The 21,729-nt window shown below is 41.3% G+C and overlaps 1 protein-coding gene across 2 annotated transcripts in view; it reads left to right on the top strand.

Annotated features, from left to right (window-relative positions):
- Positions 1–21,729, top strand: part of ELMO1 (engulfment and cell motility 1) — a 417,191-nt gene that overhangs the window by 391,689 nt on the left and 3,773 nt on the right. For both annotated transcript variants that reach the window (XM_077811025.1, XM_077811026.1), the window contains exons 19-21: positions 7,658–7,765; positions 12,712–12,794; positions 18,585–18,662. In XM_077811025.1, the coding sequence (XP_077667151.1) occupies positions 7,658–7,765; positions 12,712–12,794; positions 18,585–18,662 (269 nt within the window). The remainder of the gene's footprint in view (positions 1–7,657; positions 7,766–12,711; positions 12,795–18,584; positions 18,663–21,729) is intronic.

The following is a 21,729-nucleotide window of genomic DNA, read 5'->3' on the forward strand; positions in this document are numbered from 1 at the left end:
TGTCACATTTCACACACATAGTTTTCTTGGGGCATTTAGTGCACTGGATGAGGTACACCACATTGTGACAGGCATGTGTAGGACCCAGGGATCTTGAAAGGTGTGTTGTGTGGGGTGTTGATCATCATAGAAGTGGAGATGTGTCTGCAGGTTGTATCTGTTGTTCTGGTGCCACTTTAAGTTGGTGTGTCTTGGTCTGTGGGAGCTTACTTCTGATGATGAGCATGGAGAGGTTGCGGGGTTGTTTGAAGGCCAGAAGTGGGGGTTGAGGAAAGATTTCTTTCAGGATGTGGCCCCCATTAAGTATGGGTTGTACTTGTTTGATGATACTCCGTATTGGTGCCAGTGTTGGATGGTAGGTGTTACAAGAGGTGTGCAGTTGGAAGGGGTTTATTTCTGTATTGAAGCAGATTTTCTCAGGGTATTTGAGTGACCCATTCCATGATGCGATCTACTTCTCTGGTGAAATGTTCTTGTTTGGTAAAGGCAGTTTTACGTGTGTTCAGGTGTATATCCCAAACTTTCTCCGCAGAGTATGTTCTGTGGTATCTGAGTGCCTAGCTATAGATAACAGATTTCTTCATGTGTTCGGGGCAATTACTGGATCTGTGAAGGTAGGTGTGGTGATCCAGGAGTTTCTTGTATATACTTGTCTGTAGAGTTCCATTGTTGAAGCTGGTTTCACAGTAGCAGCCGTGTTAGTCTGTATCCGTAAAAAGAAAAGGAGTACTTGTCGCACCTTAGAGACTAACAAATTTACTAGTCTTTATTGTTGAAGCTGATTGTGGTGTCCAGGAAGTTGATGTTAGTGTGGGAGTGTTCTAGAGAAAGAATAATGGGTGGGTTAGTGGTTGTTGAAGTTGTAGTGGAAAATCCATGAGGGAATTTAGGTTATCTAGCCAGAGGCTGAAAATATCAATGTATCTCAGGTATATCGTTGGTTTCTTGGGCATTTGTCCAGAAATTCTTTGTCAGTGTGGCCTGTGAAGAGGTTAGCATATTGGTGAGCCATCCTAGTACCCATGGCTGCCCCCATGGCTTGAACGAAGTGTTTTGTTGTTGAATGTAAAATTATTATGGGTGAGAATGAAATGGATGTGTTTGGCAATAACTTCAACAGAGAAAGCCCGGGAGCTTAAATTTGTAACTTTGCGAGACACTAAAAATCATGGACTGAATAGAGACATTGTTTTAATAAACTATAAATCCAATATATACCTACTTGAGGGGGAGGGATAGCTCAGTGGTTTGAGCATTGGCCTGCTAAACCCAGGGTTGTGAGTTCAATCCTTGAGGGGGCCATTTAGGGATCTGGAGCAAAAACTGGGGATTGGTCCTGTTTTGAGCAGGGGGTTGGACTAGATGACCTCCTGAGGTCCCTTCCAGCCCTGATATTCTATGAACACAGACCCCTTAACTTTTTTTTTACCTCCCTCTACCCATGAATGGAGAAGTGTTAACTGGCCACTTTACCTTTAATGGTCCCTTGAAATGTGTTAACTACTTATGCTAAACAGTCTGGTCCACCTTGCATTTAGCTGTGACACTCTGAGTACATTTCCCAGACCTGAAGAAGAGCTCTGTGTTTGAAAGCTTGTCTCTCTCATCAACACAGGTTGGTCCAATAAAAGCTATTACCTCACTCACCTTGTCTCTCCAATATCATGGGACCAGCATGGCTACAAAAACACTGCATTCAAGATGGCATTTAGTTAACAGGCTCCTGCAGCTCTAGTTTGAAGATCAAATATTTTAAGCAAAAAATTCTTTAGAAGGTTAAAAATCAGAGCATTTAAACTTGGTTTCTAAAAGAAGACTCTCTAGCAACTCTACTTAATTACACCAGCTGCCATATACTTGGAAGAGGGATGTTTAAATGTTCTGTTTTTTTCAGATTTTATAGAAAAAGTACAGTTAACTGGTCCAGTTTCCTCTAGTGGCAAGCTTTGAGTCCCCTGCAGAAAATATGCCCTGAAGAGGGTCACAGCAGTAGTTGGGAATCTGAAGCACTCGGTACAAACCACAAAGCGAGTGGGGCCAGCAAGACAGAAGATTCCATCAGCTATAAATACTGGTAGAGCACCCCGTAACATACTGATTGAGTATAAACCCAGTGAAACTAAACCTGGCCCAGCCAGGCAAGATGCCTGATGGATAGCTGCCTGTCCTTCCCCAAGGGATGAATTTTGGGATGGGACTGAAAATTCTACCCACTGACACACACAGGAGTGAGTTAAGCCTAGAGGATAGTTGGCATAGTGAAGTAAAGGGATGATAAAATGAGCCAATGGAAAATGAGTGAATTTAACCTTTTCCAGTGTACAGGTCTAGGGAGGAACAATAATTAGGGTTAGGGCAGAGGACTGGGAATCAGGTAACCTGTGTTCTATTCCAAGTTCAGCCTCACATTTTCTAAAATACTTTGGGCAAATCCATTTTAAGCCCTCTGTCCTCCAGGTTCCCCATCTGTAAACATGGGAAAAATAATACTTACTGTACTTGATTGCCAAGATCAGATCATTAGTGTTTATAAAGCTCTCTGAAGTCCTCAGATGGAAGGCACTGTGAGAACTGTATTATTATCTATCTAGTTGTAATCTTAGTAATCAAGCTGGTATCCCTAATAACATCAGTAATTCAACGAGAATGAGCAAACCAGACTTAAGAACTGGCTAGGTGGTTTTAATAGCATGGTAGTTGTGAGTACCAATAAATCATGGCCCTTCTTTGTCACTCAATATTGTTTCTTATAGCAACAAGTTATCCTCCCAGAAACTACTGTTGTATTAATTTAGATAAATTTATGGGCCTAAAGAGTTAAAGGTGTGAACATGACTCTGAAACTGTCCAATATTAAACAGTTTTAAATAAGGTTTGGGTTTGATATACAGACCTCAGCCTGCTTAATACAATGGGAATCACATTAGGCCATTCTTGCCAAAGGTTAGAAATGTATTGATTGGAACACATGAAAAGGGAAAAGAACAGAAAAAAATCAAAACAAGGCAAAAAGCATTGAAATTGACTGATTATGAAAAACAAACTTAATCAAAAACCTGTCAAAGTTCCTTTGCAGAGACGGTAAATACTGGTTAAAGTCTCTTTTCAGTCTAACAGTTCTCCGTGGAAGGAAGGAAAGCGTTATTTCTGTTAAATATTGAGTCTTTCCTGCTTTTAACAACATGGACAGACGCAGAAGGAAGAGAAGATATAGAACAGTAAAGATCGGGGAAATATGGCTTTTGTTGATGTTCTTAGGATAGAAGGTGACTGGTCAGACATGGATGGATGCTTTGGACTTGCAGGTTGGCTATGATAGCGGATGTTCTGGACTCTGGCTCACTTCCCTGTTCAGGGATGTCATCCGATTGGTCTGGTCAGGTTCCTATCCTTCACTGGTCCTTCTCAGGCTGAGCATTTCTGGATGGGCCATCTCATTTCACCATGCTGGTGCTGTGCAGTACAGTTAATCTCAGGATCAGATGAAAAGCTGAGAGAGAGAATAGGAGGAAGAGGGTTCGGGATGAAAAGGAACATGCAAGGAGGGGAAGACACAGCAAGATTTCACCTGTATCAGGCTGGTGACCTCACTGATGCAGCAATGATCATCAAGCATCCCCACTGGCATATCAAGGTCTGGTGTCACAGCAACAACCCTTCCCACAGTGATGGCACAAAGTTTTATTTTTCTCCCCAAAAGTCTCTCTTTTTTTTTTAAGGGCCCCGAAAAGGTGATGAGTAGAATAATCCATCCTCTGTTTATTTCACCCACCAATTAGGCCTAATATCCAAAGCGTCAATTTTAGTCCACTGATTTCTGATCCTCTATTCCTCTGGTTCACCAGTCACAATTTTAACACAGTCCTTCAGTGGCATCAGTAAACTATTTTTGTTTAAATTAGCTTAATCTTTCTGTCTTCTTCTCACATCTTTTCTTAAGTAGTTTTATGTAACAAGTCATGGTGATAATTCTTGAACCATTACCCACTTTTTACCAGTTAGGCTAACAATTAGGGTAAATTTCTACACCCAATTATCACAACACCACCCATTCTAAAGAAGAGTTTTATCAGTGCATGTATAACATTAGATGAAAAATTAAGGGTTTTGTGCCCAGCTCTCAGCAAAGGGCCCTAGACTATGGAGCATCTCTACCAAGGGAAATCAGGCTCAGCCTAAGACTAACAGTGTTGAGGGCAAAATGCAAGCTGCCCAATTTTGATCTGACCATTTCACTAAGGAAGAAAAAATTTCTCCACATATATGCACAGACCCACAACTCTACAGAGTGCAGAGTTAAAGTTAAAGGAATTTTGAAATTCCTTTCCAGTTTTTTAAGTCCCGGCTCAGTACCTCGATACCAAGATAATCATTTTTAAAGGCTCTACATGCCTTCCTAGCTGTGCTTTCTTGATTTAAAACTGCTTCTTCCTAAAAATGATTAAAAGGTGTAAGAACTTGCACTTATATTTTCTTTTCATTGGTTTATAGGTATTTGGAGCTGGAAGACAAAAAATGCCTTTTTATCAGCTTAACGTTTCTTGTGTCCTAACCATAAACATGGTGTCCTCTCTTTTTCTTATTACTTAGCACCATTTTGCATGGGTCCTGTTTTAGTTTATCCTTTAGTGTAAAAAAACAACTGAATCAAAACATTTACCAAACCCACCATGTAGTAAAATAGCAACATGCACCTGCACTGCTTCACACACCTCCTATAAACCAACATGATGCCTTGTAAAGCGGAGATCCCTAAAGATGGTGCATCAAGCTGAAAACTAGCTAGCTATGGCTGTGGCAAGACACAAAAGGAAAATGAGATCTGTTTTCAATTGTTAATATACTGGTTTCCCTTCTCTCAGCCTGGGTAGTATGGTCATTGGAACCATATAGCTGACGGAATATCATTAGTTCCTTTTGAAGGTCTCATTTAAATCATTTCCCCTGCCAGCAAAGTTTTACCATGGCGGCAGTTATGAATGGGACTCCTGGAGAGTTGCACTGGACACACGATGAGCTGCCGTCTATGATTATTAGTTCTTTAATTATCCTTTTGACATTAGGAATCATTTTACAGGCCTTCCTAGCTAGGCTTTCTTAGTTTAAAACCATTGCTTCCTAAAAATAATGTAAAGGAGTAAGTACTCGCATTTGTATTTTCTTTTTGTTTTTTAGAGATTTGGAGCTGGAAAAAGGTTATTAAAACACTCTGATCATTAGTATGTTAATGATCTGGTCCATTTTAGCTCCTTCAATAACTCCAGTGCATAGTCTTTGATGATTCTCTCCATGTTTCATATTAATTGTCCTTATTGACGCCATCCACTTACTCATTGCCCAAAGGTATTGAGACTATAGTAAGGGCATGCCAACTTTCAATAGGAAGAAAGGATATTTTTAATCATAAGAAATTGCTAGCTATGTTCTCGTGTACTGTCCAAAATTGTAAAACTGTCTCATGAATAGATGAGGTTGCTATTAGAGCTAGAGATTATATCCTGATACTGTATTTAATAGGAATGCCTCTTTTATGAACGAAAAGGACAAGTTGTTCCAGTGCTGGATGGGGGCAGGATATGTTTTTTTTAAGCATTAGGTTTGAAACATTTCTGGTAAAGCTACCTAGAACCAGAGGTTCAAATCCAGGGAGAATTAATTCAACCATACATTCTTCCAAGACTCATAAATTGAATGCCAAGCAGTTTTTTATGGGTCCTTCATATAAGACCATATAAACTGAGGGCCCTGTCTGCTCTCTTATGAAGCCCCTATAAAATTTTTGTAAGCACAGAGGCTTCTGGTTTCTCGACTACAACTTCCCTTCTCCCCAGTGCTGTGCAACACACTATGTGCTGGTTACCTGCAGCCCTCCATCCCAGGGATAGCTGTGTTTCAGTGGCACTTTATGTACATAGCACGAGACTCTAAACCCAGGCACACAAAAGTAAATCAATTAACTCTGGGGTTGCTCCAGATTAATTTTGTGTAACTGAAATTAGAGTCTCTCACCATAGTTCATAAAGTGCTCTGAGTTCTTTCAGGAGAAGGTGCCACATAAATAGAAAAATATTTGCATTTATTATTTTCCAAATATTTTTGCACATTTGCTGAGTGAAAAAAGCTAATACACAGTGAAAAATAGCTAAGAGAGGGGATCACATGCACAGTTTAAAAATCTATGATGTTCAATCATGTCTCTCCATTAGGTGATTGTTTAGTTTATTTTAAAGCAGGGACAGTGGGACTTATAGGATTCCTAAAAATGTCAGGCTCATGAAGCTAGTCTGGTACTCTGGGACTGTGTCTATACTAACCTTTCCCCTAAAATTTCTCACCATGGGTGCCACTCCACTGGTGATAGATATGTTGGGAGTGGTGATGTAGACAAGCCACTAGGCAGGCACTAGCATTTTAACCACCATTTTGTCCAACCTTGCTCAAAGTTTTAGGCGAGTCGTAGTTCAGGTGTAACAAAATTGCATTTTTGACAGCATACTGTGGAATGTTTATTAGAGGTGCTGTGGTACACTTGGTACCTGGCTGGGAGTCTGGAGTTATTCTTTCAAAAAGGGAATTGGCAGGCAGTGACCTTGTATGTTAGCTAGTATTTTAGTCTGGCTCTGCCAGGAAATATTAGTGGTAGCAGTTCTTGGCAAATATTAAGAGGAATAATAACTGAAGAAGCTGAAGATGGGAAGAAGTATAAATATACTTGGGCTCCGAGAGAACAATATGCATTTGTGGACGTACAAAGTAATGACTTATTTGTTATCTAGAGCAGGGATTGGTAAGCCCCTAGCTGGCAGGGCCAGTTTGTTTACCTGCCGTGTCTGCAGGTTCAGCCGATCACAGCTCCCACTGGCCATGGTTCACCACTCCAGGCCATCAGGGACTGCGGGAAGCAGCAACCAGCACATCCCTCGGCCCTCACCGCTTCCCGCAGCCCCCCATTGGCCTGGAGCGGCGAACCATGGCTACTGGGAGCTGCGATCGGCCAAACCTGCAGACATGGTAGGTAAACAAACCAGCCCAGCCCGCCAGGGTCTTACCCTGGTGGGCCGCTGCGAAAGGTTACCGATCCCTGATCTATAGAATAAGGCTCTTGTTGATGTAGTTATTGAAACCATAGGGAAATTATTATTATGTTCTGTAAAACAGTAAGTGTACATGGTGTTTTATAACGCATATCAGAAGGCAAGGGCCACAGTTTTCAAATGTAAATAGTCATTTTTGGGTGCTCCATTTGAGATGTCTTAAATGGGTATGGTTCTCAATTACTGAGCACTCTGCCCTTCTTCCAAACAGTCCCCTTAAAGGCATCTCAGGTTAGGCACCCAAAGTCACTAGTTTCTCTTGAAAACGTTAGCCTAAGTCTCTTCCCAGAAGGGTTCTTGTTTAACACTGGTTTTCGTAAATGGTGGCTGAATGAAAAAGAAATGCTGCAAGAGGACCAGTTCAAAGACTCTTCTTAATTATGTGAATTATTGTGAACAGGCAAAGTCCTTGCCCTCCTCAAAACACATCACACATTCTTTAACCATTACACAATACTACTTCCCTGCAGTTTACCATATGAAATGAATAACTTTTCTCCTAAACTATTGGTGGATGAAGACAAAAACAGATGTTAACCTTTTTTAATGTATTATTTTGTCAGACAAATTTTGGTATTGTCGATTATCGCCCAATCACAAGGTCTTGCACTACGGAGACTTGGAAGAAAGTCCACAGGGAGAAGTTCCTCATGATTCTTTGCAGGATAAATGTAAGTCATGTAAATGTGCTGGCTCTTCTATTAGTTAATTTTTAAGTTACTTATTTGCCTTTAAGACGATGCAATATAAATATCTCCATTAATGGGCCCAGTATGCCATGCCCCTCTGGTTAAGGTATATCTTGTCATAAGCATTATTCTCAAGTACAGACCTCTGGGCAGTCTATAAAGTTTGTCAGCCTGCAGTGATGGTAGAGCTTGAAAAGTGTGTATTTTTTCAAGGCTATCCAATTGCAACTCTACCCAGAAGGATGTGACCGATTCCAGTCAATTTATACCGACATTTGGATTGTTCACCTCAGTTCTCTTGTTTAGCTTCATTTTGAAACCCAAAATAAGCGACCAGATCTTGTCTTTGCGAATCCATGGGTGGCATAGATCTGCTCTTGTGGCCAGGGAACTTGTGAGATCTGGGTTCAATTCCAGACTCTGCTACAGCCTTCTTCTGTGTCCCTGAGAAAATTGTTTAATCTCTTATTGCTTCACTTCCTCATCTGTAAAACAGGGATAATAATTCTCCTCTACCTCATGGGGGTTGTAAGAACATACACATTAATGATTAAGCAATATTCCAGGACTCCATGATGGGGGCAGGACACAGAAATATTTAGATAGTAAGCATGGACATTTTTTGATGTGTTCATGTATCACTCTCAAGTTTTGGAAAGTGTGCATGAGGAATGCATACTCTGGTTTCAGATGAGTCCTCTTTTGAACTTTTAGTTTCGAAATGTTATGTTTCCTACATAGTAACACAATTCATTCTCACTGCCTCATCAGACTGCGGATGTCAAATAAAATCAATTTGGAATAGTAAACACCTTTTGTAAGTGAAGACAGCTGTTCCTGCTCCTGTAAATGGTCTAGTATCTGGGAGATAAATCCATGATGGAGAGCAGATGAAGGTCTTTTTCAAAAGTTGAGACAACTAGCTTGATTATAATGGTTGCATGCGCTTAAATGATACACTATTCTGAGAAATGGGGTAACTTCTCTCTTTTCAGTGTGGGTTATGTGTCCTCCTCTGTGCCCAATCAACAGAGCATGTCACTCTTTCACAGATCCCATCTAGGGAACGTAAAGAGAGATTTTCAAGAGCACCTAAGGAATTTAGGAGCCCAAGACCTATTGAAACTCATCCCCTTTTGAAAGTGTCCCCCTTAGCTTAAGACATAGAGGCTCAAACTGTAGCTCAGGAGGTCCTAGATTTGGTCTTTGATGATGACCAAGATAATAGTCATGACACATCACCCCAAAAAAATGAGACTAAAACTTAAAGAATGGGTAAGAAATCATTTCCTTGTATTTTGTCCTCATTAGTAATAAATGTCATTCTTGGCATTATCGTATCAGTCATCTGTGAGTAAAGTTCATACAAGTTTATTCTGCTTCCTTAGTGAAGTAAAAGAATAATTTTGCAGACTTTGGGAATTTCTCCAGCCTGAAAACTGAGAGAGAAGTAACTTAATAACCTAAACTTCTTAATTGATTAATAAAAATAAATCAGTGTAACACAAACCTTTGGGATAATGAAATCAAAATCTTTGTTCTGCCCCCATCCCATAAAAATGTCTGGGTGCTGCTTTGTGTTGGCCTGGGAAGATGACACACCTAACTGGAGTCACATCATAGTGGCATTTTACAGTCACTTTCACTTATTTTCATTGCTGTACAGAATTGCCTCAAGGTTGTTTCGTGCTTTTACTGGAGTCCTTTGTCAGAATCTAGGACAGGGTTTCTGATCGCTGCACAAAAGCATTGGTGCTGGGAAAAGCTATTTGTTTGCTCTGCAGTTAGAGAAATAGGGCAAAAATATTACAGTAGCTTTGGAGTGAAAGACAAGGCAGCAAACCCCACTCTTGAACTGTGGCTTTAGTGACTGGGCCCCAACCTCCATAAAATGTGTATGTCAGATGACCAAGTGAATTAGATAGTGACAGAATTTGAGGGAGGGCCACCATTTCTTGAGTGCCACAGACTTTTCAGGCTCAGGGGGACACATAGTTTATCACAGCAGCCATTACATTAGAAATTAATTTAAATGGAACATGAGAACCATCCAACTCATGTAAATAGAGCCCAATAATAAGGTGCTACTGTTCTACACATGCCATATAGAACTGGCTTTGGGAACCTACAAAACCTGTGTCTAAGTGCAGTTGCCCTAGTTTTCGAGTCACCCTATAATGTGGGACTACAGAGATTTGCTACCATCTGAATATACTGACCTACCCTCTCCTAGACATAAAGATTACTGTGCTCTCCACTGCCAGCTTTGGACAAGCCTTCTTGCTCCTCCTCCAGTGAGCAAAGCGGGACACACAGTGGTCCTTCTCTCTTCCCATTCCCCAGTGCAGAAGGGGGAGAACCAGAAAGGGGATGAGGGAAAGGAAAATGAGACTGAGGTGATTTGTAGAGAGGGGAGTCCTGTTTAGGTGAACTGGTACCATCAGTTCTCAAAAATGCCTTCTTTCATATCCAGCTTGCTAGGAAACTTGGTCCCTTCCTCCCAGATGAGGACCTGGCCACAATAATCCATGCATTGGTCATATCCAGGCTGGATTACTGTGACTCATTGTATCTGAAGGTGAATGTGAAGATTACACACAGGCTCTACCTGGTACAGAATGCAGCTGCCCACCTCTTCTATGGCTTAGACTATGTCAGACCCATGATCAAGATCTTCCACTGGCTCCCTGTCAGCTTTCAGTGCCAGTTTTAGGCCTTGGCTAATTTTCAAAGCGATTAATGGATCAAGCCCCAGCTACATCAAAGACCAAATTTTGACCTATGAATTACCATTACAGTTGTATGCTTCTGGGACAATACAGATCACAAAACCCAGGGCAAAGCATATGAGATCTGGGAACCATAATTCTTGGTACAGGGGATCCGGCTATGGAACAACCTTCCAGATGAGATCAGGTGAATTCAGTCTGACCATCTTTAGGAAATGTTACAAAGCCTTCAGTTTAGAGAAAGTCTTTTCACCATAAGTGATATTCACAACTCACACACCCCCTTTTATTCCCAAATTCCTCCCAGCCCCTCAAAAAACCTACCCTAAGCAGAGTGTTGACGCTAAAAAGAGAAAAGTGCCAATGACTCCATGGAGTCCACTAGGGACTTTGCTACGGGTATTGCTATCTTTGCTATGAGGAAGTTGCTTAGGTACACGAGTGATGGGTGGCACTATAAAACCCTAAAGTAGACAGAAGGAGGAGAGGTTGAATAGATAACCCCAGGAATAATTTATGCTTCTTGTGGTTTACTGTATGTAAAAAAAGATCCATTAAAAATTGCACTGTATTTTAATATTTTGTGTTGTCTTTTCAACCATAACACTGTGAGTGATACAACCATTTGTTGTCTTGACTAGAGAAGACACACATATAATACATAAAATACGTGTGGCTGCTGAGTCCGTCGGGGGAAAAATGCATTCTCTACTGTAGCATTTCCGTTAGAGACTCTAAAGACTCAAGCAATGACAGACTTTCATGTTATTATCCTGCTCCATATGATCCTTTTCCAAAGTCACAAGATAATGGGTTATTTATAGATTGTAGAAGCTTTCTGTCATTCACTGACTATATTATATTTAGAGTATATAGATTTTCCATAATGTAATTACTGCCGGAAAATTGACTTCCACTTGAAGCACAGTTGCATTTATCTCTGTGTTCTAGTGACCTCACCAAGTTTACTCCTGCAGAGACTGTGACAAGTGAAACTTTTCAAAACTTTTTTTAAATGAACTTACTTTAAAAATGATTTAAAAAAAAAAAAGCAGTGATGCTTGGTCATTCTAAGCTTTATATAGTTTCCCCATCAAAATCACGAGAGTGTGATTGAGCAACCAGTCATGGATGAAGTGTAAAACAACATGAAAAAATTATATCTAAATTAATAAGACAGACACCTGCTATGTGTTGTCTAGAGCAGTGGTTCTCAACCTTTTCATTGTGTGTGGACCACTTGAAAATTGCTGAGGGTCTTGGCAGACCGCTTAATGAGCTTTCCAAATGTTTGTGCCGTTAGCTAAATATTGTAAAATGCTTTGGATAAAAGCGCTATATAAAAAAAACTTAATAACCATTAACATTTTTTATTCTACAAATGAAAGCACACAACTCGTATTTTAAGATCAGTAGTCTTACCTTTCTAGTGCAATGGATGTGCCCTCTCTCCCCCGCCGCGGCAGCCCCCGAGCTGGGGCTGGGAAGGAGGAGATTCTCACCCCAGCCACAGAGCTGAGGCTGGGAAGGAGCACTGTCTCTCTCTGGCAGCCGCAGCCCTGGAACTGGGGAAAGTTGCCTTTTTCTCTGGCCACCGCAACCCTGCACGTCCCAAATTCCTCCCACCCCTCTTCTGACTCCACTGCCCCCTCCCACTTACCCCCTATTCCCCCCAAGGCCACCACCTCACCTTACATGTGTTTCTTCTCCAGGGTCCGGGCACCTAATTAGTGGAGCCATGCCTGCGCGGCTCCACTAATTAGGTGGGTGGCCCTTCATTCTTTTGTGTGTGGCCACCTAGGCGTGCATCTTAGAGGGTACTATCCACGGACCACCTGTATGGAGCTCGCGGATCACTGGTGGTCCACGGAGCACAGTTTGAGAACCTCTGGTGTAGAGGTGTGAGTGTACATAAAGCCTACACACATCTACACAAAATCCATTTTCCATCAAAAGTCTCAACAAGAGGGAGAAAGCAGAATCCTAGTTCACATTTCCATCTGGACCTGTGAAACTTGAATCCCTTATGTTAAGGCTCAGTGATGCCTGTTTCAGTTGTTTTGCTTAGTTTCCTTTTTCACAGCAGACTCTGGTAATGGCATCGTAGCTGGAATTTTTGACACATCAGTTTTGTCTCTTGTTTGACAGCACAGCTTTTACACATTTTAGTTACACTCATTTTCTTTTTTTTTAATGCAGTACCTGTGGCAGATATAAAGGCAGTTGTGACAGGGAAGGACTGCCCTCACATGAAGGAGAAAGGTGCTCTTAAACAAAATAAGGTATGACTTTCAAATTATTATAAATGTTCACTCTGCAGAGTACAAAGACTGTGAATTTGACCTTTCCTGAAATAACTGCATTCTGGCTTTTGCAAATCCATTTGTACGTGAACACACACACACGCACTCACACTCTATTTTTCTGTCTTTTTCTGTTTTGATCTAGGACCATGTGAGTCAAATTATTAGACAAGCATACTTGAGTGGGCTCAACCCTATGTTTAACTTTCATGGCATCTGTGCATTATGATAATTGTGGATAAACACAACACATACGGACAAGTGATCAGGTGGTGCTGGCTTCTGATGGGTTCCATTGAGTCTAACAGAGTAGCAATACCTATTGATGAGTGGCCTAGCAATGTTACCTGCTGAAAAATTATCCTCATTAAACAAATAAATTGTGCTTACCGTATTCTCTGATGAATCTGTCACTGCATCCCTGTCACACAGCAAAGATACAATTTATATCCAGTTTATAGTAATTTCAGATTGAGGTGTGCTAGAAAACCCAGGTGTGAAATGGATACTGATGAAAGGATGCAATGTGATATTTGAATTTTAAGGAGGCGATGATGCGTTGAGTGTTACAGTGGGATTGAGAAGAGGAGGCAGTGTTCAGATCCAGCTTAGGTTTAGGATATTTTTCAGAGTTTGAGGTCAAGAAGCTGAAACTAGCACTAGTGTTCAGGTTTCATAGTGCTAAAATCTTGAGCTTTTTTTTTCCTTTTTTTGCTGAGAAGTTAGTTCCCAATTATGAGAGCTTGGGAAATCCAATGATCTTGGGAAAATTCTGCCATTTTTAAAGGTGGAAATCCCTTACCAACAGGTATATTCATGAGACTTCCATCAACATGTGCTGCAGATGAATGTCAGTGGGGGAATCAGACCCTCACTGCTTTGGATTGACTTGAAACCACAGGGTTCTAGCCAGGGGATTTGAATCTGAATCTATCAATGCCTGACATTAGGAATATTTTGAAGTTCTGCTTTTGATCCACCTCTAGTTGTGATGCTTAGAAAGATTCTGAAGCATAAAATATTAAAAATAGGATTTCCTACCACAGTAGTGTTTAATTTTGAAAACAAAATGTGTGTGTTTAATGTTCATGAAAGCGTAGGACTAATGACAGATCTGGAGCCAGGCACAGTGAGGACGGGTGCAGTGAAAGCTTCCCCATGTAACCATTACAATGTACCTTTCTCTGTCCATCCCTACCTCTGGTCTTTTCCTACGATGAGGAGATGTGGACAGGTAGAGACAGCTGAAACTAGCTTTTCCCTCAGTAACTGATTCTAAGATACCACACTGATGAGGGCTGGAGGGACAGACCATCTCAGAAGCTCTGTTTGCGTATGTTTCCCACACAGGTAACTAATATCAGCTCTATTTGGCTTATAGAGCAAAATAGTCATTTTGAAATATAGAGTGTACCCTCATCTTCTTTCACTATAGAATATTCCTGATTGAAAATGAAAAGCCTTATCAAATGAAAATCAAAACCACGCAACAACAAAAAAAGCAAGGAAACATTTTCCTGGTTAATTTTCTGAATCAGTACACAAACACACACATACCCACAATAGATTTCACACAGCTCCTACTTATTGCTGCATCTGAGACATCAACAGCATTTGGCTGTGGCAACTATATGATATATATGAAGTATTTTTAGTGCTTCCTTATCTTGGCATTCATTTGTCCACAAAAACAAAGACAGAAACCAGACAGTGGGTGATGAAAATTTGTCATCTTTATAAACAGCAGTGTTTAAGTAGAGTTTAATGCTAAATAGCAGGGCTACAGATTTGTATGCCCTCAGCAGTCAGTAATGCTCCATTTCCTAGGGTAAAATTGCAATGGACTGGCATAAAGCTGCTAACCAAAGATGTGGAGATTGGGAATTGATAGGTAACATAATTACATCCATAGCTGTTGAATTCAGTTTTTGGTACAGACTGTAATAATCTTTGTCATTATTCCATTTATTATGTTGATTTTTCCATGGCCTCATTTTCTGCTTTAGGAATAACAGAATTTGGAAGATGAGTTCTTGTGTAATATAGACTGTATGAACAATGTCTGCAACATTTTAATAGTCTGTGCAGAATATTGCAGCACTGCTTACATAAATTTTAATTTAATTTAGTTTGACATCTGAGAATCATGTATCAAAATCTCACAAACCCTGTTTTCTTTGTATTTACAAAATGTGGAGCGTAGGTTGAAGTTTCACAATTGAAGAGAGGATTTAAAAGAACACCTTCATCAAGTTATGATATATATATATATATAAATAACAAGCACCTTCATGTGTATTCATTGGCAGAAAAGAAAATTAAATGAGAGAATGAGAATGTTACACACAGGAATAGAATTGGCAGAATGTTCTTAACAGTGGCTTCATCATTTCTCCATTGGCCAACATCAGCCCTTATTCTTCCAGTGGGATCATTTAGAAATAAACAGGAACAAAGCTGAACTGGAATTTTGATGCCATGTGAAACTGGAATGGCTTGATAGAAGCAGTCTTGAATCCATGGTTGTTTAGTCTTGCTCACATTTTAAATTGGGTTAAATTTTTAAGGCTCACTATTAGGCTCATTTGTGCTTCTCATATAATATTAATATATTTTATGCCAATGAATTGTATTTGATTTAGAAGGCATTTAACGAGGAAGTATGAGACACATGTTCATCTAGCTATGGGTATTCCCCAGCCATCCCTTCCATTTGCTGACTTGGCAAGTTTAAGAACTTAAGAACAGCCATACTGGGTCAGACCAAAGGTTCATGTAGCCCAGTATCCTGTCTTCCAACAGTGGCCAATGTCAGGTGCCCTAGAGGGAATGAACAGGACAGGTAATCATCAAATGATCCATCCCCTGTTGGCCATACCCAGCTTCTGGCAAACAGAGGCTAGAGACACCGTCCCTGCCCATCCAGGCTAATAACCATTGATGGACCTATTCTCCATGAACTTATCTAATTATTTTTGAACCCCATTGCAGTTTTGGCCTCCACAGGATCCCCTGGCAATGAGTTTCACAGGTTAATTGTGCATTGTGTGATGAAATACTTACTTTTGATTGTTTTAAACCTGCTGCCTATCAATTTCATTGGGTGACCCCTGGTTCTTGTGTTACGCGAAGGAGTAAATAACACTTATTTACTTTCTCCATCTGTGGTGAATTTTTAGTGAGCAGAAATTAATCTAACTTACATTGTTCAGAAACGTGTGTTCTCTTTAATTTCATCTTGGTTATCACAGAACAAGACCACCAGCACACATTCTAGGTAGTATACTGTGGGAACCATCCTGCCCTGGCATTGACTTAAGATGATTTAATAGGCCTGTGGTTCCCAACCTGTGATGTGGGCTGTAGGAACCATGAGACCACTCAGGATGAGGTGGAAGGATGCTCACATGGTGGTTTCAGCTGTATGTGACCGCTTGTGCTCCTCAGCCTTAGGCAGTGGCAACATAACAATTAACCAGTAGCAAAGTGATCTGAATTTTCAGATCAACCAGAAAGTATGTATAGGGTGTAATTTAAAGTTTGTAATCCAGATTCTGGTCTTGTTACACCATTGTAAATATGGAGTAACCCCACTGAAGTCAATGGAGCTACTCTGGCTCTGTGTACCTGTGATCAAATCTAGTCTGGTATATCTGCTATAGCCACCATAGATTTACAGTTGTTTCATTTTTGATCCTCAATATCACGAATGTAGGAAGCAGCGCTCCTGTAGCTTCTAGAAGTATAGGAACAACAGTTGTATGCCTCTCTTCTCTCCTTCTTCAAGAGAGCCAATAAAGACAATTAGTGTTATGAGACCACTGACCAGGAAGCAAGGGGGTAAAAAGAGCCTGCCCCATGATATGGAGGGGAATATTTCTGAATCCACCAAGTAGAGGCTACACTAGTCACTTCACTAATGACCGTTAGTATGCGGTAAAAACTAGTCAGAGTTGATACTGAGACATGCTACAATAACTGATATACCACATCTACTTGCTAGTCTCAGCATATGGAAATACCACAGTGCCTTAGATAGCAGTGTGGTCGCTGTTGATAAATGCTAACTATTTATTCACATAGGCTGGCATTTTCAAAGGAACTTGATTCCCATTAACTTTCAATAGGGGTTGCATGCTTCCCTGTCTCCCTTAGGCTCCTTTGAAAATTCCAAGTTCAGATACATAGAGGAGAAAACTGATCATCTCTTTCCAACTTCCCCCTCCCTCCCTCAAAAAAAATCTTATATGAGATATTTATAACTGAACAACAAAAACAGTAATATCTCAGATAGATGCAGCTACTGCATAGGAGGAGCTAACATTTTTTATTTGTAGCACTTTATGCTAAGACCATTTGAAAAGGAAAATAAGAATGTGAACCACATTGAGAAACTTACTAATTTATCCTTATTATTACAGTATTTCTTAGACACCAATTATGTACCCAGTGTTGTGTCAGAGTTTATAATATAGCTCTAGAGCTTACATGGACTTGAAACAGGTATGACCTGTACGTACGTACACACACACACACACACACAGAGAGCGACCGCCCAACCCAAAGATCTTACAATCTGAGTAGACACACAGATAATGGCATTTTTGAAGAGCAGAGCATGGAAGGTGGAAGTTATTGCCACTATGTTTTGTGGGACTCTTGAGTTCTCAGGAGGGGTTCAGAGGAGGAGAGGTAGGGAGTTAGCACCTGATTTGAGAGCCTGTACAATGCAGAGAGGACAGCATGGAATAAGGCACTGAATCTGCAATGGGAAAGAATTGAATGAGGCAGTGAGGAGAGAAGCTTGGGCTGGAACATGAGGAGTGGGGAAGTGAGAGTAGAAGGAATGAGGGTAGAGATGTAGGAAGGGGTGGAGTGGTGGAAAAGTTTGAAGGTGGTTATACTGTGGCCCAGATTCTTGGGGGCAACAGTGGAAGTGTAGGTGAGGAGAAACACACAGGTAGCTTTTTCACCATGTTTCTGCCTTCCTTATATTATTCAGGGAAACTCTGTGTAGCTACAGAGCTGCTTTATGTTACACCAGCTTGTAATGACTCTCTAAAGGGCGTTATGTTAGTGGGGATCATCAGAGTGCAGGTCTGTTTGAACGCTCACCCCTCTTATCCCTAAAATGCCCCCTACACTAGTGGGGGTGAGCCCTGAGAGGAGGGTGAAGAGTCAGCTATGGCAGCCTTCTGTGCTCCTTGGAGATTTTCCTCTGTGTGGTTGGATCCAAACCCACATGGGACACATTTGCCCATTCTGGTTCCCATGGCGACCAAAATGGCAGAAATCTCCTGAGAATGTATAATTTTGTAAGATATCCAGCATCAATGATAGCACAAATACCACAAAATGAACTGTCCTTGTGAGATATCTGTCTTATGGGGCTATGGCTATGCGAGGTTTTGATATCTCTGGTCTCAGACCCTAGCCATGGCATGGCTCAAACCAGAACCCAAACTCTAACCTAAGTTGGAACCCCACACTGTCACTGCTACTCATTTCAGATTTTTAGCCTTGCCTAAATCCCATTGACCCCAGTGTTGGTTCCGTTGTTGTCAGTGTCTCTTGTGATACGTTGGCACCATGGCAGTATTGGTTGGAAGTGAAGTAGAATTTCAGGTGAGTATCATTTTATTCTGGTGCGTACGGTAAAGTATTTCAGATTTCTTCAGAGTTGTTGGGAGGGAAGAGAGCAAGGTGTGAATGTATGACTCTTTCTTATGGACTTCTAATATGGGTTTCTTTGTGACTGTGTTCTTCCAGGAGGTGCTTGAGCTTGCTTTCTCTATATTGTATGACTCAAATGGCCAACTGAATTTCATCGCTCCTGATAAGCATGAGGTAAGTAGAGGTTAAAGTAAGGGGAAACTAGGGTGAGGTGGGGTGGGGAACACAGCTGTCCTGCGTCTCTAAAGATCATACGTTTTCAGAGACAGTCTTTTTGTTCTGTGTCTGTACAGTGCCTAGCACAATAGAGTCCTGGTCCAGGAGTGGAGCTCCTAGGTGATACAGTAATACAAATAATAATAAAACAGAGAGAGACCTCTCCCTCTTCTGTTCTGGGAGAGCTGTGCTCGCTCATAACTCCCCCTCCTCCTTTCCTGGTGTGGTAAGAGCTCCTCTTCTTAATTCAATCTACCTTAATCACTGGAAAGTAGGTAATTCTCCCAAGTGAATACAAATAAAACTTCAGTCTTCTCCTGTGTGATCAATAATCAATTCATACAAGATTACAGATTAATCAAATTAACCTCAGGATAACGTCCCTGGCCTGTACTATCAAGACTGGTAAACACCAACAGGCATCATCAGCTAGTCTTGACCGCACTCCCATACCATCAGTGGAGTTTATGGATATAAACACATTGGCCTTTTATGGTACTGAATGGCACAGCCCCCCATTCTCAGTTTAATGTTGTTAAGCATGCCCCAGCACACAACACTATACATTCTGCTGTATCCACAGTGTGGGATGGGACATAGCTCTGTGAGCTGGTGGGTGTTTGTGCAAATAAAAAAGCAAAACAAAACAGCCCACCCCCAAAGAAGCATACACCTTGGAAGATAATGGTCAATTTCCAAATTGACGGTGGAAGCATCACAAATGATTGTCTCAAAGAATTTGGGATTTCCAGATATAAACTTAGAAGGATGCTTAGCACAAGAAATGACAACTAAAGTGCATTAGGTATGCAGCTTTCACATTTGCAATTCTGGCTAAAATCCTTCAAACAGATGTTAATTCTAATAGAAGTAATGAGTTGTGCTCATTTGGCTTTTCCTGAGGATTAATTTTTCAATGTCACTTAGAAGCTTTTTCGTTCCAGGAAGTGATCTGATGGCAAATGTTCAGTTAAGAGAAGTTGACAATAAGGTTTCTAGAGCTCCCAAAGCTTCAGCTACTGTTAAGAGTTACTGTTTTAGACAAGACATAGTCCTCTTGAACCTCTAGACACATGTTGCGTTCTTTCTGCCATAAATTCTGCAACAATTTAATTATAGTCCATGTTGGCTCTTAGGGGCGAATTATCATGGAAATTAGTAAATATTTCAGTCACCTCCACTGGAAAATGCAGCCTCTGACTACTGCCATCTTCTAATGAACCAACACAGGCCTTGTAATCTTTTCCCAAATATCCTCCTCTGTTTTTACCTTCAACTTTGTCCAGCTTCTTTAAAACAAAATTGGCATGCCTGAAAAAGTCTGCGTTTGTGACCAGAAAGGCAAGGGCCAGTGTCAGGGCAGGGCAGTGGGCAGCCAGTGTGCATGGATCAGTTACCAAGTTGTGGTGAGGAGACGAGTAGCGGAGTGGGGGGTTGAGCCAGGTCGGGATGCTAGGAAGCAAGAGTGAGGCTCTGAATTGCAGACAGAAGGCAAGTAGCCGAGCCAGACATGAACCGGTGTCGGGTTCACAGCAAGGCAAGGTCTGGAGGCGGAGGAAGCAGGCAGTCAGTGTCATTGCTCAGACAGCTCCCTGTAAGGGCTTCCTGGTTTATATACAGGCATGGGCCAATCAGCTGGCTGCAAGGGGCTGCCACTCAGGCCTGCTGGGCAGTACTTCCTGCAGCAGGTTCCCCCACCAAAAACCCAGCCCGAGTTTCTGGTGGTGGTGCGGATATGTCATAATTGGTCTTAATTTTGCAGTGTTAACTTAACTTAGCAGTGTTCCCAACTTTTGAGATTTGTCTATCAATATTTAGTGTGTTTAAAGGCTTAAAAACCAGAAAGCAAATAAAATGAACCCAATTTTTTTAACTCATGATGTGTGAGCTACCATCACAGTTTTGGGGAGCCTGACTCATGATCTTTTAAACTTGGCAATCGAGCTTAGCCAGCTTTCAACGCTCATTGCTATCCAGAGGTGTGAACACTTTGCGATCACACTGTCATATTTGTTTTTCATTTGAATGCTGAGAGCTGGTTTTCACTGAATTCCCCCCCCCCCCCCCCCCCCCCCAAAAAAAAAGGTGGATTATTCCCTCCCTGCTTTTTGACAGAGAAGGTCATGAGACTGGTTATAATTAGGTTTCACTGCCACTTCATTAAAATTAGTCTGTATTAAATTGAGTTGATTCTTCAGTGGCTCTTAGTCTGTTTTGTATGTTGAAAGAAATACCACTGAATCAATGCTGTAATTTTTCTACCAACTCAGTAGGATTTCTAGCAGTTCCTAAATTATATGTGTCTGATTAGGTTCACTTGCCAAAGTGGAGATGAGACAAGGAGTCCCTTTCTCCATCCACTGCGCCCACATAATAGGTGGCCAGAAGAACGTTGCCAGGAGCTGGAAGGGGCTCCAAATCGGTACTATTTGAACCAAAGGAGGACTATGGCTGCTCTGCCCTCACCAGCGCACTGCGATGCTTGCACTGAGGGAGCGCTGGTTACATCAGATGATCAGATGTTACAGGGAGAGCTTTCCAGTATGCTTCCACATGTAAAAGCCCCTCCGTTTCTTTTGCAATTATTCCTTTACTTCTCCTGATAAAGTGAATCCTGGCAAAACTATTTTCAATAAATCTTTCTTATAGACATGTTTAAGGAAACTGTGTATTTGCAAAATACCATGGAGTTGTGTGTTCGGCATTGATCTTATTTTCAGGTCAGCTTTTTTTTCTTTCTTGGAGGCCTGTCTACTCTAGGGAAAAAATGTATATTTAAAACATGATAGCTTAGCATGATTTAAAATCCTATTGTAGACAGGGCAAGTTAGGGTTTGAAACCTTATTAGCTCGTCAGCATGAACCATAATTAGAGCCCTGCAAATGCGCAGATACCTGCAGACCATTTTTGCGGATAGTGGATCGGATGCAGATACAACCACACAGGGCTCTATTCCCCAGCGGCGCCTGGCTGGCGGCGTCTGGTTCAGACAGCCCAGGGGGGCGCAGCGTGCTCGGGACTGGT

The sequence above is a fragment of the Eretmochelys imbricata genome, chromosome 2 (genome assembly GCF_965152235.1).
Source record: "Eretmochelys imbricata isolate rEreImb1 chromosome 2, rEreImb1.hap1, whole genome shotgun sequence".
In the NCBI taxonomy this organism is placed as follows: domain Eukaryota; kingdom Metazoa; phylum Chordata; order Testudines; family Cheloniidae; genus Eretmochelys; species Eretmochelys imbricata.